General features: G+C 40.4%; 1 protein-coding gene across 2 annotated transcripts in view; it reads right to left on the bottom strand.

Moving 5' to 3' along the window:
- ctdp1 (CTD (carboxy-terminal domain, RNA polymerase II, polypeptide A) phosphatase, subunit 1) overlaps window positions 1–20803 on the bottom strand; it is a 74850-nt gene that overhangs the window by 50046 nt on the left and 4001 nt on the right. For both annotated transcript variants that reach the window (XM_015054017.1, XM_015054018.1), the window contains exons 3-11: window positions 20026–20119; window positions 19694–19822; window positions 19461–19611; window positions 17865–17955; window positions 16424–16590; window positions 13560–14618; window positions 11831–11972; window positions 11512–11736; window positions 9252–9405 (exon numbers count right to left, since the gene is read on the bottom strand). In XM_015054017.1, the coding sequence (XP_014909503.1) occupies window positions 9252–9405; window positions 11512–11736; window positions 11831–11972; window positions 13560–14618; window positions 16424–16590; window positions 17865–17955; window positions 19461–19611; window positions 19694–19822; window positions 20026–20119 (2212 nt within the window). The remainder of the gene's footprint in view (window positions 1–9251; window positions 9406–11511; window positions 11737–11830; window positions 11973–13559; window positions 14619–16423; window positions 16591–17864; window positions 17956–19460; window positions 19612–19693; window positions 19823–20025; window positions 20120–20803) is intronic.

Here is a 20803-nt window from a genome sequence, read left to right on the forward strand (position 1 = left end):
AATTAAAAAAACTTTCAAAAATTAAAAAAAAAAAATTTTTTTTTTTTTAAAAAAAAAAAAAAAAAAAAAAAAAAAAAAAAAAGATAATCAACTAACGGGGAAATGGAAACATTTGCACCATCCACTGGTGAGGCACGAAACTCTGGAAAAATTCAACATTTTTCCAGAGTTACCTATGGGTTGTTGGAGGTCGTGTTTTTTTCTGATGTGTGTGGTCCATGCTAGTTTGCAAACTACACTCCCTGTTTGTTGCAGCCTTGGTGTAGCGTCAAAATCTGACAAAACTACGCAGGAGGTAGGCCCAAAGACAACACAAAGTGGGACCGGAAGGACTCCTTCGTTGGAGCAAAAAGGTTGCTTGAAATCCTGATGGGACAGGAAATTAGCCTAAATCCTCCTGACCTGCTTTGTAAGCTCTCAGGCCAAATCCACATCCTAATGGAAGGCCACTCCGCCGGGAACAATCCCAGCTCCGATTCACATTTTCCCTCCGCCCGCTTCCTCCTACGTGCAGAAGAAGCTCCCGCTCCGAACGTGGAGACCGCTCCGAACGTGGAGACCGCTCCGAACGTGGAGACCGCTCCGATTCTGTTTCAGAATGAGACTTCTTAAGACGATCTGCAAACAGGATGATACTGGCTCTCTCTCCCCAACACCGACTCAGTAAAAGAAGAGCCACACTTGCAGCTGAGGGTGAGTTGAGGCCAGTTACATAAGGATGAAATAATATATATATATAAAAAAATAAATAAATAAATAAAAAAAGGAGAAAGATAGAGAGCACAGCCTTGGGTGAAAAATCAGATACCAGAGAGTTCTTAGATGAGTATAAACTGCATAGTTTGGAAATGTTTCTGAACAAATTACAGCTAATTAGAAGGGTTGCTAATTTCTCTGAACTGGGAATAGAATCAGAAAAAAGAATTAGCAGAGGATAGCAGGTGTCTACCTCGCTGTAAACATCCCTCTGGGGGGATTAACTCGATGTTGTGGGTCTTTGAAGGATATTACATCTCGTCTACATGGCGTCTCTTTATATAAGAGCCTTGCTTTGCTTTACAAATATGGTGTAAAGCTCGAGCAACCACATGAGGCAGTGGCTTCTTCCTCTGAGGTTTTTGTTTGCATTTAATTTTTACAATTTCCGAAGAAAAAAAATAAAAAACAATTTCCCCAAGCATTTCTCTTACTTCTAGGAATGAACAGCAGCGCCTCAAAGGAGAGGTAATGAGAAGAACCAGATGGAGATTTAATAATCATAAAAAAATAAGTTAAGAATCTGAATTTGAAGCTAAATTTACAAAGCTGAACACTCACAGGCCACTTTATCACCTGTACATCTGTTCTTGCTAGTGCAAGAATTAGCCAAAAACATGTTGGCAACTTAATTCATTTAAGGCCGAGTTATACTATAGTCACACTTTTAGAGGGTCATTTTATAATTGATGTGTATGTTGGTGGGGCATTTTATAGAAAATGAGCCCTCTTGCTCTGCAAGAGCATCTTCTGAATCGTCCATTTTGAGTGAAAGGTGGTGCGCACGATCCGCGCCGAATTATAAAACTTTGGCGAAGCACGACCAAAGTCCCGTAACACTGAGAAAGGCAAACCGGGGTGGAGTACAGCGCAAATGTTGATGCGTTTAGTTGATCAGTACGTCAATCTTAAGGCTAGCTTTAGGCGTTAAGATGTGCCAATACAACTTGCTTAAGTTCTAACCGAGCATCGGAATTGAGAGGAACGGATGACTTTGAATCTGACGGGGTTCTTGGTTCCACAAAGTCCGGTCTGGTTAGCCCTGTCACAAGAACACATTTTGCTGGACAATAAATTGCTCCAAACGTTACCGGTAGATTTTTAAGTACTATAAAGGTAATGACAAAGTAATAATGCAACAACACACTCTAAAAGATCAGAAAACTTAAAATTCTAGTGAACACTTAACACTGGAACTGGAAGACATTTTAAATATCCAAAATAAACAAAACATCAAATAAAATGCATTTTGAAGTCTTTGTAAACAAAATTATCCTTCAAAAAAAGAGCTAGTTGTGACCAGAGCACCAAACTGAAGACTTTTATCATCCAGTTTTTGGTAGAAAGAGAGAAAAACAGATACACAATAAATCATGCCAATGGAAATTACCGAGTTTGTTTTAATTCATCATGCAATTAATTGATATATTTATTATTGTGACATCCCTAATCAAAGTGTTTCAGAAACTGACCAAATAGTGTTGCCGTTAGCACAATCTCATAGCTTTTAGTTATGGAGAGAAGACCAGACAAAAACACGATCAAATATTTGAGTTTGATTGGTGGAATTTTTCAATTTGGACCAAATGAACCAATTTTCACAACATTTCCACAAGAAATTCATCACTGCGATGATCTCTATTCATCATCGCACATGCAAACAGATATTAATGCAGTGTCACTATAGACAAGTTTACGTTCAACAAAAAGTATGTGGAGCACACCACCAGAACAGACAAAATACAGACTTAATGGCTGAACAGTAGAGCAAATAATAATAATAAAAAAAGATAAATGTTTGCCATTATAAACACATTCCTAGAAAATTTATTTACTGCAAATTCATGCAGAAACTCTTGGCTCCCAGTAACACCTAAAAAGCTCGTACATCTCACAGAGGAGGAAAGAGATCAATATCTGCAGGCCACTAAGTGTGAGCTGTGATCATGGTAACAGAGGACCGTGTAAAAAAAACCTCCTATGATCCAACACTTAATGAGTCTCGTCTCTCACGGCCTCCATGTCAAACTGCACAGTCCAAAGCTCACATTAATGATAGACCACTATCATCAGTTCCTTATTTCAGCTTGTTCTGTTTTTAGTTGCCAAATGAGATTTTTTTCAGGCAGAATTTAATCAAGTTTGAGAACTGACCAAATGCTGTCAAGGCATTTGATCCAGAAATGAAAAGGTAAAAGTAAACAGTTTATTTAAAAAAAAAAAAATCCTCTTTCAAAGTCAAGTTTCACGTTTTAGGAAAGCCGGTTTGTCTGAACAGCAATGAAGCGACTGCATGAAAAAGTTGAACTTTCTCAGCATGAAGAGGGTTAAAAAAAAAAACAACTCTCCTTCAGGATCCTCTCCATCACAGCAAAACTGAACCATCCGACAGACTCGCTAGATTAATTTAATTGTGCCATTCCGACATCATAACTTGTGTTTATGCTCCTGCGAGTAAGTCATGAGCGAGTCGATGATAACTAAGGAGAGGCCCATAAACCCTGACAGATCCGCTCGGCGAGCTACAGCATGACTCATCAGCTTTGCTGACACAGTACAGTAGAGGTGTGAAAACTTCTCACTGCAAAGACGCATCGCTTTGCAAACGATGCACAACTCCAAACAGTGAGGCTTGGGGTTGTTTTCCACTCGGAGAAAACTGGATTTTGGAAAAACAGATGGGAGATCTACAGTATTAATAGCCCTTGGAAGGTTTTTTGGGGGGGCCGGGGGGCATTTTCTCACGTTATGACCTCAAACTTTAATCTGTTTTTGACTGAAATTTTCAGTGATCTCGCAAGTCGATGTGTGGAGATGAGGGGGCTGTTTGCAGTTTCAGATCATGAAGCTATGGGGCGTTTTTGAAAAAGACGGCACGGCCAGCAACTCAGTATGCTGGCTGTATACTGAATTGGACATATGCTACCTATGCTGCATATGTGTGAAGGACTTTCCCTGTAACTTACTGAGATTCTGCAGCTTATTGGCTTTGCATCATTTCACATTTTCACCTTTGTTCTGGAATCCCAGTGTTTAGTTAATCAAAATATGAGACAATGACCTAAAAGTGGAGAGAGACGATATAAACTATGAAGTAAAACAAAAATGAGTACAGAAATAATAAGATTTTAAAATTTGGGAGGACAGACAGAGAGCAATGTTACTGGTTTTACGGGCGTAAGGCTGAAACGATTAATCGGACTAATCGATTATCGAAATAGTCGTCAATTGATGTAATAACCGAATAATCGTTAACTTTAACGATTATTCTGCTGACTAAGAAAAACTCATTGGATAAAAAAAAAAATAAAATAAAAAATTCAGACAAGTAATTAAGCCAAAACTGTACAACAAATACATATACATTTTCATGTAAATATGTTTAGGCTTCACACAGTTCAGATGTACTAAAGGAATGGTACGCTATTGCATTTTAGGCAATACATTGTTTATTTTCTCACTTAATAAATGTATTATTGTTTACTTGCATTTTTTATCTATTTCTAATATTGCACAAAAAGGTTTAAGTGGATAAATGAAAAATTTGTATAATATGCCAATTTTTGTATCTGATTAATCGTCAGAATAATTGATTGATTAATCAATTAGCAAAATAATCGTTGGTTGCAGCCCTAAACAGGTGGCAAAAACCCCCCGAATCAGTGAGACTAGTTTGACGAAGACTATTAGGAGGTGTTGCTGGAAAACATAAGCTGCTGTAATGCAAGACAGAAACTGTGAGAGCCTGGGAACCAATGGGCTGCGGAACGACTCGAGCTCTGAGAGTAAAAGTTGATTGACCTCGTATTTAACTATCAAAGAAACGCATGACTTCGCCCACTCAGCTTCTGTCTGACAGAGTCAGCTTCCTGGACTTATCTAGGCGCATGTTCATGTTCCTCACACATGCAGAAACTCTGCTTTATTCACAACTCTGAGGAGAATTCTGTGTTCCTGTTTAGAGGTCTGTGAGGGACGGAAAAAAAAAAAAAAAAAAAAAAAAAAACACTTCAACCAATTCTCAACTGGGTGTAATAATCCGGCTTCTACTCAACAGACTCCCTTTAGCAGTTTTTTTTTAACTATATAGTTCCCATTTAGAGGCACTTTAATCATGTGCAATCTATTAGGATATTACAGTTTTAATCTTAGACTGCTGTTATTGTTTTTTTTTATGCTGGCATAATGGAGAAACACGTGAAAAGGAACCGAATGGGGGGTCTTGGGGAACATCAACACTTTGCATATTTTATGTATGCGAACACTTTGAGGCACTTCTGTTCTGAAGAAGACAAGCGGTTTGGGGTTAAAGGTGTGAAATTCACAGCAATCTGATAAGTCAATTTTAGCTGCAACTAAATTATTTTAGTTATTTATTCATCTCAATTATTTGGACGATTAATCGGATAAAAAGAAAATTACCCAATTCAGTCTTTTTATGCAATATTAGAAACACATTAAAAGATGCAAATAAATAATTTAATTCCTTTCTCTAAATATGAAAAATATTCTGTAGCCTAAAATGCAATAAAACGGCATTTATTTAGTGTAGATTTGATCATTTGTAGCAAAGAATAAAAAGATATTTCTAACATTAATAAGTGAAAAGCTCTGCCCTTTCCGCCCGACTTAACATCTGTTGACTATTTTTGGATTAAAGCATTAACACCTGGATGGCAAAACGATTTTTTTTTTTTTTTTTTTAAAGAATTTGAATCAGGTGAAGCTAAAACTTCCACTTGAGTTTTGAGTAAAACATAATCACAAACAAATTATTTTTTTTATTATACATCTTAAATGCAAAATGTACCGCATATGTTTTTTGTACAAGTTTGGCTGACTGATCTGATGATTAATCAATTACTATATTAGCTGACAACTGATTCAATAATCAAGTAATCACAATTAATCAGATTAATCACGACTAATCCGATTAATTGTGATTAATATGTTTCATTCTTTTGGCAGAATTGTTAATATTTACCATTCACAACCTTTAAGAGTAGTTTTTAAATGGCTCTGCTTAAATGTCAGAGATGTCTCAGTAATTCTCAGAAGAAATTGTCAAACTAATCTCCATGTTGCTCTTGTTCTGCAGCGGCCTAATGTCTTTCCGAGATCCGCCGATTCCAGAAACTGATTGTATCCTGGTGAAACTGCAGGCGTAGCTAAAAATAGGTCCATCTGACACAGTCGGGTCATGTTGTCCTGATGTTATTCAGTGAACTAAAAAGATTATCTTACTTTAATGCGAGTGGCGGGGAAATATGCCGAGTTCTGGTAATGGGCCTCGGTGTCTAGATCTAACAGTGGTAGATGGGGAAATTACAGATAGATTTGGGGATGTTTCCTCTCTTCATGGGGAAACGGCCTTCAAAACAGAGATGCACTGATCCACTTTTTTCACTTCCTGTTCCGATATCTGAGGTTTTTTATTGGTCAATGCTGATCCACAGACATGAACAGTGATTTCTTTATTCCTTTGTAATTTCTTCAAATCAGTGTTAAAATACAAAAAACTGAAACATGAACTGAAGTAGAATCTGCTCCCAGATATGCGGCTTAAAGCAAACAACTGGACTCGACTGAATACTCATGTATTGAACAAAAAACGGACACACACTCTCCAAGCCATCAAATGGCCAACAAGGCTTCAGGAAAAGGTCACACAGCTGGTACTCTGCTGCTTTTCTCCGCCCGCCGTTCTTTGCACATGTTGCTCCAGGTAAACTGACGGAGCATCGCGTAACCGTCGGTGACATTTAAATGCGAGGCTGTCCACCTGACTCAGACGTTCTGCCTCACTCCGGCCAATTAAGCGCGCTACTGTGGTGGCCCTGAAGATCTGCAGCGTTTAAGAATGTCAAAGACTGCCCTTTTGCTGAGGCGTACGCCAGGAACGTGGCATTTGAAACTGTGTTGGGAAAGGTATTCTGCTTTTGAGTCAATTTATGTTTTAGTAAAAAAAAAAAAAAAAAAAAAAAAAAAGATGTTAAAAAGGGTTTTAGTTGTGCTTCGAGGAGCAAATGGTTCCCCAAAGGAAACGGCGGCGGCAGCATATTCACCAGTCCCTCCAAGAAGTTGTGATCGCAGCTATTAATTAATTCATTAATTCACATGTTTGAAAATTTTGTGCAGATTTCCAATTTTCACTGGACATCGTAACTTTCCCGCAATTCTGACCAATCGCTTCAACATTTTTCTGCATTTCCTTCCAGTCTGACCAATCGCAGCAACTCGGATAAACTTTGACCGATCTCCATTTATTGTCTATCAATAGTTTTTAGTCAATTTAGAGAAATTCATAGCAAAGAAGAAGGAAATTAAACTATAAGCTTGAAATGGCATCAATAAAGCAGTCCCACAATTAGGCCTGTCACAATAACAAATTTTGCTGAACGATAAACTGTTCCAGAAGTTATTGCAATAAACGATAATATTGTTGTTTTGACAGTATTTTAAAAATAATATACCGGTAATGGCAAAAATAATAATGAAAGAGCATATTCTAAAGATCAGTAAACTTTATAGTCTAATGAACATTTAACAATGGAACTGGAAGACATTTTAAATAACCAAAATAAACAAACAGCACAACAAATAAAATGCATTTTGAAGTCTATGTAAACAAAACTGTCCTTCAATAAAAAAAAAGAGCTAGTTGAGACCAAAGCACCAAACTGAAAACTTTTATCACGCAGTTTTTGGTAGAAAGAGAGACAAAAAAGAGATAAAATGATAAATCATGCCAATGGAAATTACTGAGTTTGTTTAAATTTCTCATGCGATTAACTAATTTACTGATTATTGTGACAGGCCTACCGATGATGAATCCTTGACCATCACTTCTCACTGTTCGTTTAGCCATTTATATTTTTCGGCTATTACTGTAGCTTTCAAAGTCATTTTCTAAAGACACGACAAATCGAGCTTTATAAAGCAAATGTTCAAGAAGGAAAACGGTGAAGTAGCCGAGAGGATTCCAGCTGAGCCGTCACATCAGAAACAAGCAATTCATGAAAAGGTAAAATCAATAACAACGGCCCTGAATGTCTTTACAGCATGCCTCGTCACATATTCCATTTAGTCAAACCACAGAGGGGCCTTTGTTTTTCTGTACAATAATCACTTACTGAGAGGTTCTTGGCTCATCTCGGGGGTCTGCTGAGCAGATCTCTCCGCGCTGCAGCATTAGCACAACTCAGTCTCAATTAAAGAGCATTATCCAGGCAGGAGGTGCCGAGTTCTCCGTCGTTACTAATCACTTCACCTGCCTCATGAGGCCCACGGATGTAACATGCAGAACGGCGCCGGATATGGAATGGAAGGACGGGAACGGTGCAAGTGGAGAGCCAGAGGGAAATCAAAGGAATGTGAAGAGTTTCAGGAGGACTGAGTGGTAACCACCATGTTTAAAACCACAAAGGTTTGTGGCTGACCTCTGACCTCCAGCTATTGACCTTCACCTGTCAATACTGATTAAAGCTATACCGTTTCAGCTGTGAGCAGGGATTATTTATTCATTAGAGGACGAGCAGTTATTGCACCGGTTATCATGGAAAAGACGTTATTATGATGAGAACTGTGACTTCTTAAGACAATTATAAAGCCAGACCATGTTTGCAAACCTTCAGACTATGTTGGCAGTTTATCTAATACTTTAATCATGGTTAATTGATTGCTGAAGTAATCGTCAACTCGTAACTGAGTAATCGTTAACTAGAGTTAATGATTATTGCAGTTATCGTTAACTGGAGTAATGGGGAAAAAAAGGATTATTTTTCTGACTCAGCAACACACTGAGAGCAGCAATTAAGCCAAAACTGTACAAAAGATTCTGGATTTAAAATGAGAAACATTGTTCTTCACTTCAAGTGGCAGTTTTAGCCTCACCTGTTTAGCTTGTATGAGTTTTAAGCGATATAATAATTTAGTTTTATTATTTAAAATGGGAATTGAATTATTTGTTCATTTATTCACTTGTGCATTTCTAATATTGTATAAAATAAGGGCAAGTCGCTAGCTGAAAAATCTGCAGAATGTGCCAAAAATAATTTAACCCATTAATTGTCAGAATAACCCTGCATACAATAATCTGTAGCTGCAGCCCTGCATCCAAAATATTTTTATAGAAACTAAAGTTTCTTTTCAAATAACTTCTTATAGACTGGGAATAAAAACAAAAGATTCTACTTTGGGAGTTTCAACCAAGCAAGATCAGGAATATAAAGGACAAATTATGAGCTTGTTTCAGATTTAGAAAGTGAAGTTGTTCATGTAAATACGGGGAAAAAAAGCCTGTTTAGCTTTGAGGGAAGCTGAACAGGCTGCAGGTGGATGTACTTCCAACCACCTGTGATGTGACGATGTTAAAACATATTCAGAAAGCGGCTGAGTCACTGTGTTATGTGCTGTGTGTGCATTCACAGTAAAAACCTCCAGAATGTTTCTGCACTCTTTACTCTACCCAGACCCCAGGCGGCGGCGGTCCTCACCTCTTTGTCCATGCTGTCCAGGTCCTCCTTGCAGAGCGTGTACAGCGGCATCGTTTCCGACATGCTCGGCTGCCGCTCCCGGCGGGAAGGTCCTGGCTGCTCGTTGTCCTGACTGGACCCGGCCGCCTCGTTCTGCTGACCCTGTGCGGCTCCCCTGAGGCGCAGGAGCAGAGGAGAATGAGAAAACCAGTCTGAATGTTGGAACCGGTTGGAAAATGGGTTTTTTTACACATTCACATCTCAGGTACTTCATACTTTTCCAGGAGTCCTGGGGAAAAGCACAGATGCACGGATTCAACATTGACATCTGTATCAGTCCTGACACTGTAAAACATCTAGATCGGTGACAACGTGGCCAATCTATTCAGTCCAAGTCTGTTTTGTGCTCCAATGCTTTATTTTACATTTAGAATTATTGCACTTTTTGACCCATTTGAAAGGTTTGCTGCTGTTTGTTTTTATGTTTGACCAAAATGCTTAACCTATTGATTTGATCATTTTCAATTAACTTCTTTATTATTTATTTTATATTGGCTGTTTTTACATGTTTGACCAGCGTGTGAAGCTATTTGTGTATTTACATGTACTGGTGCAGCTTTATCAAATACATTTATAATTCATTACATTTATGTCTGTGTTTAAAAAATGAAATATTTTAAGTCAATTCAGCTGTTTTTCTGTATCGTATTGTATTGGCCGATACTAAACCTCTGATACTGGTATCGGTATCAGAAGTGAACAAAGTGGATAGGTCCGTGCATCCCTGGAAAAAATTCAATTTCAAATTCAACTTTTTGCTTTTAAGCTCATTTAAAGACACATTAAAATTAAATATTCTACATTTTAGTGAATCTATTTGTAAAAAAAAAAAGAAAGAAAGAGAAGAAAAGCAGAACATCAGAAGTATAACTTTCTGCCACTTTGTACTTTTATATTTTTTCCTTTCTTCGTGCCACTCAGATCTTTGTGGGCCTCGCCAGGGAGCAAGACTCATTTGCAAAAATGCAAAACACAATCAGCTTTTAACCGTCCACAGCGACAAAAGCAGGGAGGTGAAAGCAGGCGAGCGACGATGGAAATCGCGCAGGACTCGGAAAAGCCTAATGGATGTATATGCAAATGCGAAAGGGACGGCTTCTCCGATTCCTCCGGGCGCTGCTTAATTGAACGGATCTCCTTTGATGATTCTCTTCATTTTAAAGCAACTCGCTGAAAACTTAATTGTGCCTCTAATCCATGAATAAAATAGGGCAATTTTCCACTTCAGATGATTAATCACAGAGCATCGTCAGAGATCTGTTCAATTTGAGGATGTTTTAAGGACGGAGGGCGGCCGTCTGGGGTGGATCGGGAACGGAGAAACAATGGAAGACGGGATGGGAAGCGACGCTCTTATTTTATTTAAGTGAATCTTGGAAGTCATTCAAAAATAAAAAAGCATATCCCCGTTATCATTCTTTATTGGCGTTTTGCAAATAGAAATCATTTTGGTGTAGTACAGAAAAGACTCACACTCCTTCATGCCAGTGGGTGATATATTAAAGAAAACAATATATATTCTTAATTATAAAGTATATTCCCACACACAGCTGTCTAATTGCTTTAGATTAGCGGGCAGGTCTAAATAATTATATCCTGAAAAACTCAGATGAAAAAGAAAATTTGTTTCATTTATATTAAATCACTGGATTGATTTTTTTTTCTAAACTTTGCTTTAAAAAGAGAGTCAAACTGAAGACAAGAGGTTTAAACACTCATGTTGTGTATGGAGTACGGTGTACATTCATTCATCCATACCGCTTCCCGCGCCCCCCCTGCAATGGCATGGCGCGCCCCACAGTTTGGGAACCTCTGCACTAGAAGATGTTGTAACTTAAAGAAATCTGAGGATAACAATAACAGCCAAAGGCAACTCTACCATCAGTGCTCAACAAAAACATCTGCATCTGAACCTCTGCTCTTATTTCTACCAACCCTAAGGCTGTTTCAGGTTCGTCTCATGTTTCACAATGGAACCAAGTGTGAACGGGACAGGAAGTCACCCAGACTGATGGGTGACTCACTGAGGGGACTGTTCTGGTGAATCACTCAAACAAAAAGCTCGGCTATCTGGAGTTTTTCTGAGTATGGCGGCGTTCTCTGGTGAAAGCAAAGGGAATGCTAAGAAACTGATTGAGTGGTGAATTGGGTGACAAAAGGATTATTACTACATTTTATGATTATCAATGTTCAGAGTGATATAACGGGTTGAGTTTAGTACCTGAGACCAGACTGGTCCATGCGGTCGGAGAGGGGTCCCGACGCCTGGAGGTAGGCTGCTGGACGCGCCGCCTGAGGGCCCCTGCGGATTAGCTTCCCTGTGACCGAGTCGTAGGTCCGGGCCTCTGAAAACGCCCCTCGGGGTCTGGGGTGGACGGGAACTGGCTGGAAGACGGCTTTCTGCAGGCAGCCCTGATTGTCGAGAAAAGTGGCCGGGCTGTTGCTCCTTCAAGAGACGGAACTGGGAGTTTAACTCCGTACTTGGGCTCGTACATGTTTAGGTGCTAACAGATTAGCCTGGGACATCGTGGTTCTGATACCGTGGCGTCCTGGAGTAATCCTCCTTCAGGGGGTACAACTGCTCCTCCACCCGCTCCCAGCGCTCCAGACAGCTCCACAGCCAGTCGGGGTTGACCACATGGAGGTGCTTGCAGTCCTGCGCCTGCCGTACCTTCTCGGTTCCTGCGAGAACCGCAGTTGTAAGGAGTTTGGTGAAACATTAGCTCACAAGACAGAACAAATATGGGATGTATGAGAAATGGATGATATTTTTTGAGGGACACTTGGAATGCAAATAATTTGTTTTCACATAAAGGCTACAAACACTAGAATCAATAGAAGAATCCATTCTATGTTTGACATGTCTGTCTACAGTGGTGGACAATGCTAACTAAAAAGTTAGTTGTGTCAACTACTCAACTACAACTACAAAAAAACAGTTACGTTAACACTAAAGCTCTACACAAACATGGTATTTTCCCAAAGCTAATGATAAAGTGCTAAACATGGTATTTAGCTAATGCTAAAGTGGTACAAAACATTGTGTTTAGCTACAACATGACACAAACATGTCATGTTTTTAGCTTAAGCTAATGCTAAACCACTGCACATGGTTTTTCGTTAAAGCTAATGCTAAAGCGCCACGCCAATGTGGTAATTAACAAAAGCTAATGGTAAAGTGCTCCACAACATTGCATATAGATAAAGCTAACATGCTATACAACATATTAGCTAAAGCTAACTCACTATACCAACATTGCATTTAGTTAAAGCGCTACACCAAAATGGTATTTAGATAATGGTACAGCACTACACTGACATGGAATTTAGTTAAGCACCAATTATAATATATCTGCCCTTGAAAGACCACAAGCAGCAATTTAATTTTGACATAATTTATATGTTCTATGATGCTGTCCTTTCTATATTTTGTTTCTGTATGTTTCTTATTTGAAGTAAAGTTATTGGGGGAAACAAAAGAGAAAGTTACAGAACTGCTGTGTAAACAGTCATCACCTACTTCAAAATAAAAACATAGGTATAAATGTCTACTTAAAGAACAGTTGATAAACCAAAACTTCAACACAGACAACAAATTTAATTCAAGAGTGTTTACAAAACAGCCAAATAAATTAACAGTTTAGAATAAAAAAATGGGGGAAGCTAAGGCCATTATTATTTTCAAAGTTAGCAAAAGCGCTAAGCAAAAAAATTAGCTCCGCCATTAGTGCATTAGTGGAAGTTTGCCCAACAAAGTCTGTATATATTGAAGAGTTTCTGTCAAATTCTTAGTAAGGTTGCTTAGTGACTGAGTTTGGAAAAACAATGTACCTGCTCCACCTGGGATCCAAATTACCTTTAACATGAAGGTGCACCTTTTACTAGCATAACCTGCTCATTATGGGGTGGTCATCCATGTTTATGGTTCTGGCTCCAAAGTGTTTCCACATAAATGAACAGACGTTACATCTTTAGCTTGGTAAACGCTACTGCAGCAGTGGATGCTGGTCATTGTCCGACTTTCTCAGGTATGAAATGCGAACGTAAGGTAACTCATGAGTTAAACAACTTTTACTCCATTTACTACAATATTAACCAGATTTGGCCATTGTTGTTGGGTAAGCAACTAAAAAACATCAATTTGGGGCAAAATAAATGCACGTTACTCCTTGCAGAGTCAGTCAGCTTCACAAAAATATAAAAAGAAACATGAATCTAACTGGATGACACACAACTATGCTGCATTTGTTATCATCCATGTCTACGTACCTGCCCTCGCTGCAACTAGATGTGTCGTCCGGTTGGGGTCCTGAGAGTTGAGGATCAGACTCTTGCCGATTTTGGCCCCCAGGGCTTTGGCGTGGTAGAACTCCCTTGTCCTCTCCATGGGGTAGTTAGTGGGGTAAAGTCCGCTGAACACAACCGTCGTGCCCTCCAGAGTCTTGCTCTTCAGCTCTGGAACAATCCTGCGGATGTCCGGCATCTCCGACGCCTCCTTCCTCAGGTAGGTCTCGTAGCGGGCGAAGTACTCTGCGTGGATCCGCTCCAGCACCTCCTCCAGGTAGATAAGGTGATCGTCCTGGTCGTTGTCGGTCTCTTCCTCTTCTTCCTCGTCTTCCATGCTCTGATCCAGCAGCTCCTCTCCCACCGTGACTCCGGACTGTTCGCTGTTCTGGGACTCGGTTTCCGGCTCTCTCCTCTCCAAGCAGCCGTTCCCCAGCTCGGGGTCGGGCAAGACGACGCCTGGGTGTTCTGCAGAGTCCGAGCTGTTCTCGACTTCGCAAGAACCTTTGCTGTCCCCGTCCTTCGTCATATCCTCATCAGAGGGCTCGTGTCCATCTCCTTCCTGTTCAGACTCCTTTGTCAAGTGAGTCCTGCTTTGACTCCCGCCGTCTGGCGAGGCGGGCTTTCCTGTACCCGATTCACTGTCGCTGTCACTAGAAAGGTCAAAATCCAAGTTATTGGAGTCGTGGCTCGGTGCTGAGGAGTTGGCACCTCCCTGAGCCTCTTCTGTCCCGTTACCACCATCCTCTTTAACATCTTTTTTATCCTCCACCTGAGTGTCCTTTGGTTTCTGCCCAGACTCTGAAACCTTTTGACCAGCGTCTGACCCTCGACTTCGTCCTGCCTCCTCCTGATTCTCCTCCACACCCCCCTGTGTCCTTTCGCCGGTAGCTCCTTCCTGAGAAGACTGAGGTAATGAAAGCTCTTCCTTTGTTGAAATGCCTGGCTCCTTTGACCGTTTCCTGAGGCCATTATTTTGCTCATCAGCACCAATCGCCTCCGCTTGTTCTGTGCTCTCTGTCGGTCGACTCGAAGGGCCTCCAGCTGGAAGACATGAAAATCCGATCACATAAACAAACAAACAAGATGTGAGGGTGAAGTAAGATCTGCTGATGAACTTGGAAGTACCTCACTGTCTGACGGAAAGAAAATCAAACACGGTTTTTGACATTTTTTAGAAAATGCTCAAATGTGGCCTTTATAGAGGAAACTCAATAGAAAATCATTGTTGAAAGTAACAATTGTTATAGTTTGAGGAATGCTGTGAGGTACATCGCCACATAAAGCAGAGCTGGCCCCAGCTGATAGGAAGATATGTGAAGCTAAAACCTGGAAAAAAAAAATCTGTTAAAGGCTGTAAAAGACTTGAGGCGGTTCTCCTCTCAGCAGGATAACCACCCTAAACACACATCCAGAGCTGCAATAAATTTTTAATCAAAGCATGTTCCGTGTTTGAATGGTCCAATCAAACTCAACACATAAATCAGGCTTCCAAAATATTAAAATTGCTGTTCTCAGGTGCAGTGTTTCCCCCAGAAAGCTTGCGAAGCGCAGTGGTAGGGTTGCTGAGGCAGTCCACCACCGACGTGAAGTATGCATTAGTTCTTTGGAGGGACGATGTAAACGCTGGTACAGGTGAACCTGTTCTGCAAGATCACCTTCTAATTAGACGATTTTTAATAAGAGATAGCACACACGATCCTGTGTTTGCCATCACTGTTAATGGTGCGTAAAAAAAACATATTAATACCATATTAAAAAACAAAGTTTAGCTTGGCAGGGGTTGCAAGTAAAGCCTGGTGGGGCATCAAGCTTATGTTACGCTGCAGAGACCTGCAGATGTTCTCAATCCAACCTGAGAAAAGAAATCAGGAAAGGCATTCAGTCTCTAGATGTGGAGAGCTGGTAGAAAAATACCCAGAAGGACTTGCAGCTTTACCTGTAGCTAAAGGCGGTTCAGCAACGTGTCGTCTAAGGGAAGAGCAAATAAATTTTTCTGATTTTGATTTGGAAAAACCGTTTATCATTTTCATCCCACTATACAAGAATGCACCGCTTTGTGTACATCCATCATAAAAATCCTACTAAACTATGATTACAAGACAAAACATGAAGGTACAGGAGTAAATTCATTGGCAACTGAATGTCTTGCGATAACGGAACCCAACTCTCTGACTGCAGACCTATTAGGAAACTTGTCTCCATGTAGATAAATCAACAACTTTCCTCTTTCTAGTTGTCCAAAGTTGCCTGAAATTCCCCTCTAATACGCTCCGCAAAGAGAATTGCTTAGATTTCAACACAGCGAGTGCAGCTCTGCCTTCGCCCCGTGTTGGCAAACACTTCTTGGAGGAGAACACTCCTGCAAGGCAAATCCGATTCCTCTGGGAACGCTGAGTCACTCGGCAGCCAGCGACTCTGTTTGAGCGTGAAATATGTGAGGAGATAACCTGTCAACAAGGCAGACTAGGGGCAAAAAAAAAAAAAAGAATACATAAATAAAAGTTGCCTTGTTCAAAGTAAGTATACTGTATCTTTTGAAACCACTGGGCTGAATGGACAAGATATGGAGGCGTAATAATCGGAGGAGACAGGCCACGCTACTGCAGTTTGGGGTTTGTACCGGCTCTACGAACACGAAAGCAGTAAATTAAACCATGGCCAACTGCTTGCATGAACGGGGGACAGAGTTTCTGTCCAATAAAATCTCTGCAATTACTTTTTATAGTCAGCTTGAGAAACACAATAAATCCACCAAATCTAACCAGGTATGGTCTAACAACATCATTTCAAGGTGTAGATTTAAAGTGTTTCAGAAAAGAAAAGAAAAAAAAAAAACGTTCTTGTACCTTTCTTGGCCATCTGAGCTTCCCGTGATCCCGGTGGAGCGTTGATGTCTCCGATGCCCTGGAAGTAGATGTACTTCTTCACAGTGATGAGGTTCGGTGCAAACTTCCAGACGTCTTCCCGGTCGTCGATGATGCAGACCATGGAGTCGCCGCAGGGGAACAGGTTTCTGTAAAAGGGAAAAAAAATAATAAAACTTTGCTTTATGAAATGCAAAGTAAACATCTGCTGCTGTTAAAACCAGATATTTATATACACTTGTCATGTCTGACATTAAATCGGACTGAAGCGTTCCTGTTTCAGCTCAGTTTGAATTTTTACTATTATTTCCGTTTGCTAAGCGACAGATTAATGAGATTCTTTTAAATAACTTTTACTCCATTCAACCTACATTAAATATTTCTTAGAAATTAATAAACAACACACCTGTGGATGTATTTTAAGACCTCACTCAGGAAACAAAGGTGTGCACCGATTTCAAGGTTTTTCTTGGTCCGATCACCAATCTTTACAAAGTCTGACCTGCCGACTCCACTTTTGGCCAATAATGATTTGTTCTTGTCTGAGAAGTTGCTAAATATGTTGACAAAGTCTTTAAGCTGTCAAGCTTAACCGTAGTTAACCACGCAGATGAACACAGTAGTTGATTTTCAGGTCTACGTGGAAGTAGATCAGGTTGGTTTCATATGAAAGTACTGGCCGATTGCCCCAAAATTAAGGAAATCAGGGTGGATTTATAGGTGCACTCTGAGTGCAGTCTGATGATACCTAAATTGAAGCATTTGGCCACAACAACCAACAGAAGAGGAAAGCTCACTAGCCTGAGAACACTATTCCAAGGTGATTTTTACGGCAGGAGAGACTGGTGCACTTCACACATCTTGAGGACAGAAAATGATGTGTAGATACTAAAGCGACATGTCAAGTTGTCAGCCAGGAAGTCTTCCAAACGGACAATGACTGTTTGTAGCGTCAAATTAGCGATAAAGTGGATTAAGGACAATAACGTCAATGTTTCACAGCAGCCAACACAGAGGCCTGATCGCAGTCAGACGGGAAACCTGTGGGTGGAGTTAGAGGAAAACAAACCTGACTCAGTTCTGTCAGGAGGAACGATCACAATTCCAGCAAACTACGGTGATGATGGATAACTGAAGACTTTGGCCCATGTCATACATTTTAAGACAGTTCTACCAAACAGGAAAGAGAAGTAGGGGTCTAAACTTAAAGAAAAGCATTTAGCAATCAAACCTAATGTTGGTAATCCTCCTAAAACAAGAACATTTAGTCTGATTTCATGCCAGACAGAGGAAGAAACAAGGGAAATTCATTTCTATACAGTGGATGTAATTATATCATTTAAACTGCATCTGTTTTTTAAGCAACAACTCAGAAACATCATCATGTGTGCTAATGCGCAAACAGACAGAGCACATTTCTCACCTAAGATTCCCCGTCTTGGAGAACGGATCTATGCATTCGTCTCTAGAAAGGATTCTGTGGGAGAAAAGTTTCTTTTCAGGATCCAAGAAGCCTAGAGAGGAGGAAGAAGAGATGTTTGATTTCTGTTCCGTCTGAATTATATCATCTATCTGTAGGTTCTCGCAGAGTAGATTGATTTCAACAGAAACTTCATTTTGAATGCAATCTAATGTTTGCTGGGTTTCTGAAACGAAATATGCTGCGCGTTATGAAAAATAAAATAAAAACTCCACAACTGCTGCTGATAATAACTGTTCTGAAACAAGCTGAACTCTCTGCAATGAGGTCAGCAGCAGAATCCAATTCAACCTGCATTAAACATTCATTGTGGAGGCAGAAACAAGCACTGGGCCGGGGCTGCTCTTATTATTTATACCACTACGAAAGACAGCAGCATGAATGCCAAAAGGATGCTGCATAAAAGCTCCGTCTAAAACCTGATATACAGCAGCGAATTGTTTATACTAAGAAGAAAGCATCCAAAAAAAAAAAAAAAAAAAAAAAAATCTGCTGGAAATCAGTTGTAGAAACTTTGTCCTCCCCAGAAAAAACCAAAGCTGAGCAGGTCTCCAGAGCGTTAGCAGACACTGCCCCCTGTTGGACGGTAGCAGGAAGTGCAAGCTGACAACTGTCAAATCTTGAAAATTATACGGGATTTTTTTCCCCTTCAAATGTTTTTTTTTTTTTACAAGAACATCTAAAAAAATATGTAGTTCGCATTTGTATTAAACCACCTTTATTCTGACACCCCTAAATAAAATCCAGTGCAAGTCACCTCAAAAATGCAGTGACTCTATTCGTCCATACTGTATAGTTTGTTTTGCAATTTTTCTGCCTTTCTTGTGATTCGTTGTTATTTATCCAAGCAAAGGAGAATTTGCAAGAAATACTCTGGATGAAAAATACCAGTCTGTGAGTGCCTGGTGGAGTTTATAAAGTTGTAAGTGCAGACACAGATCAAAACGCATGCCAGTACGTGTATTGAGCGAGTGTGGGCGAGATGGAAACTCACTCAACTCGTTCTTTGTCCACACAGACATATGCGCTCACATCATATGCGCATTGAACACAAACCTCTAAAAGTGTGACTGTGACTCAGACTTTATCGTTGCGCTTTTATGTGTTGGTGTTAAGTGTGCATGAGCCGAAAAAGCGGTAAGGCTTTTAAACTTGACGTGTACATTATCCAAATAAAGACAGTCTTCTTAGACTTATAAAACAAATGCCAGTAGAGGTGAACCTCCTCTGCAAGATCACTGTAGTAATAAACCATTTTCAGTTCATTGCATCGATTAAAGACAGAGCTTAAACCGTCTTTACTATCACTGTTACTGGTGTATAAAAAAAATATTTAAAGTAAATAAACGATGTTGAGTTTGGCAGAGGGGCAAGTTAAGCCTGGCAGCCCGCCAGGTTTATGATACACTAGGAGAAATCCTGTACACTGAATTCTGCAACGTGATAAAACATGGAAGAGTTCCCGGAGCGTGGAAACTATTGCAGGGTACAGCAGATTCTCCAGTGTTAGTTGTGAGGAAACGGTCATGAGCCCATTACCAGCGATGGTGTGTGCATATAAACGGCTCCCGAATGTGAAGACGTGCAGCTCGTAGAGTTTGGCGATTTTCTCCAGGAATTCCTTGCAGTGCGGCCGTAACCGCGTGTGGAGCATGGGCTCCCCCCGACCCAGCTGGAAGTGGAAGATCCCCTGAAGGAAACACTTTTTTTTTAAAAAATGGTTGCCAGTAGATTTAGCAGTGAAACAGTGGGGCAGTAGGTGGGAGCGGTACCTTGTTGGACATGCGCTGGCAGTGCTGCTCAGTGGTGTGGATCAGCGTCTGGTCCAGGTCCACCATGAGGACCAGCTTTTTGTTCCGGTGCAGTCTCTGCTGGTCTTCTCGGGCCAGCTGTTTGGCTTGCTGTTGTGGGGAGAGAAACAACAAACTCTCACAGCAGTTTCCGTCACGTTTTTCATCTGGTTTATTCAGAGAACTTCATCCGATGCAACTAGAACCTTGGAGTTTCTCAAACAATCCGCTTGTGGCAGAGAGCGCACAGAAACACAATGAAACTTTACAGTAGAGCGGTTGTTCAATGAAGGTATCGCCGTCATATGACTCACCTCCGAGCTGACCATCAGTTCAGGGACACTGTGCACCATGGAGACTGTTGCTGTGGAGATGGGACTTTGCTGGTTCCCATTAGTCCCCTGCAGCCTGAAAGGGAAATAAAAGGAGAAGGAGTTCTGCGTTTGTGCATTTCTAATGTCCTTGAACATACCGTGACTGGATGGATACATCATCAACAGTTGCTACTCCAAGAACTCGTCTGCTGCAGCGGTTCACTTAGGACTGTTTGTAGCTTCTTGTTACTTTATTATTTTGTCCAACAAGAACACAAAACATCTAAAACCTCAAAGCTGATAGTCATGCAGCAGAGTGGATGACTCATGAACGTGAGCCACTAAAAAAATTCAACTTGGTCGCCAAGGAAAAACTATTTTTGCACTATTACTGCAAATATTTTTCACAGATGAATACTTTAAGTGTCAAATTAATAAATATCACAGAAATCATATTTACTGACAAGTTATTGATTTTTCAAGATGGCCACCACGGTTGTCATGGTTTTGCGCTAAAATCGCCAACTGTGAATGTGTTTGGTGTCAAATCAAGGCCTACATATTTTTGAGCCATAAAACCCACACATATTTTCTTGATCTTGCGTTTCCCTTTTCTGACGGACATTTTTCAAAATGGCCACCACAGCTATAATGAAGAACATCTGCTCACACCAACATAGCCAGTAGTTATTGCCAGCGGTGGACACAGCTAACCAAAAGGTTAGTTCCACTAACTACTAATTTGCTAAAGAAGAGTCTTAGCTCTGCTAACACTAAA

This window comes from Poecilia latipinna, unplaced genomic scaffold (genome assembly GCF_001443285.1).
Source record: "Poecilia latipinna isolate Pla-1442-1.1 unplaced genomic scaffold, P_latipinna-1.0 Scaffold1223, whole genome shotgun sequence".
Lineage (NCBI taxonomy): Eukaryota > Metazoa > Chordata > Actinopteri > Cyprinodontiformes > Poeciliidae > Poecilia > Poecilia latipinna.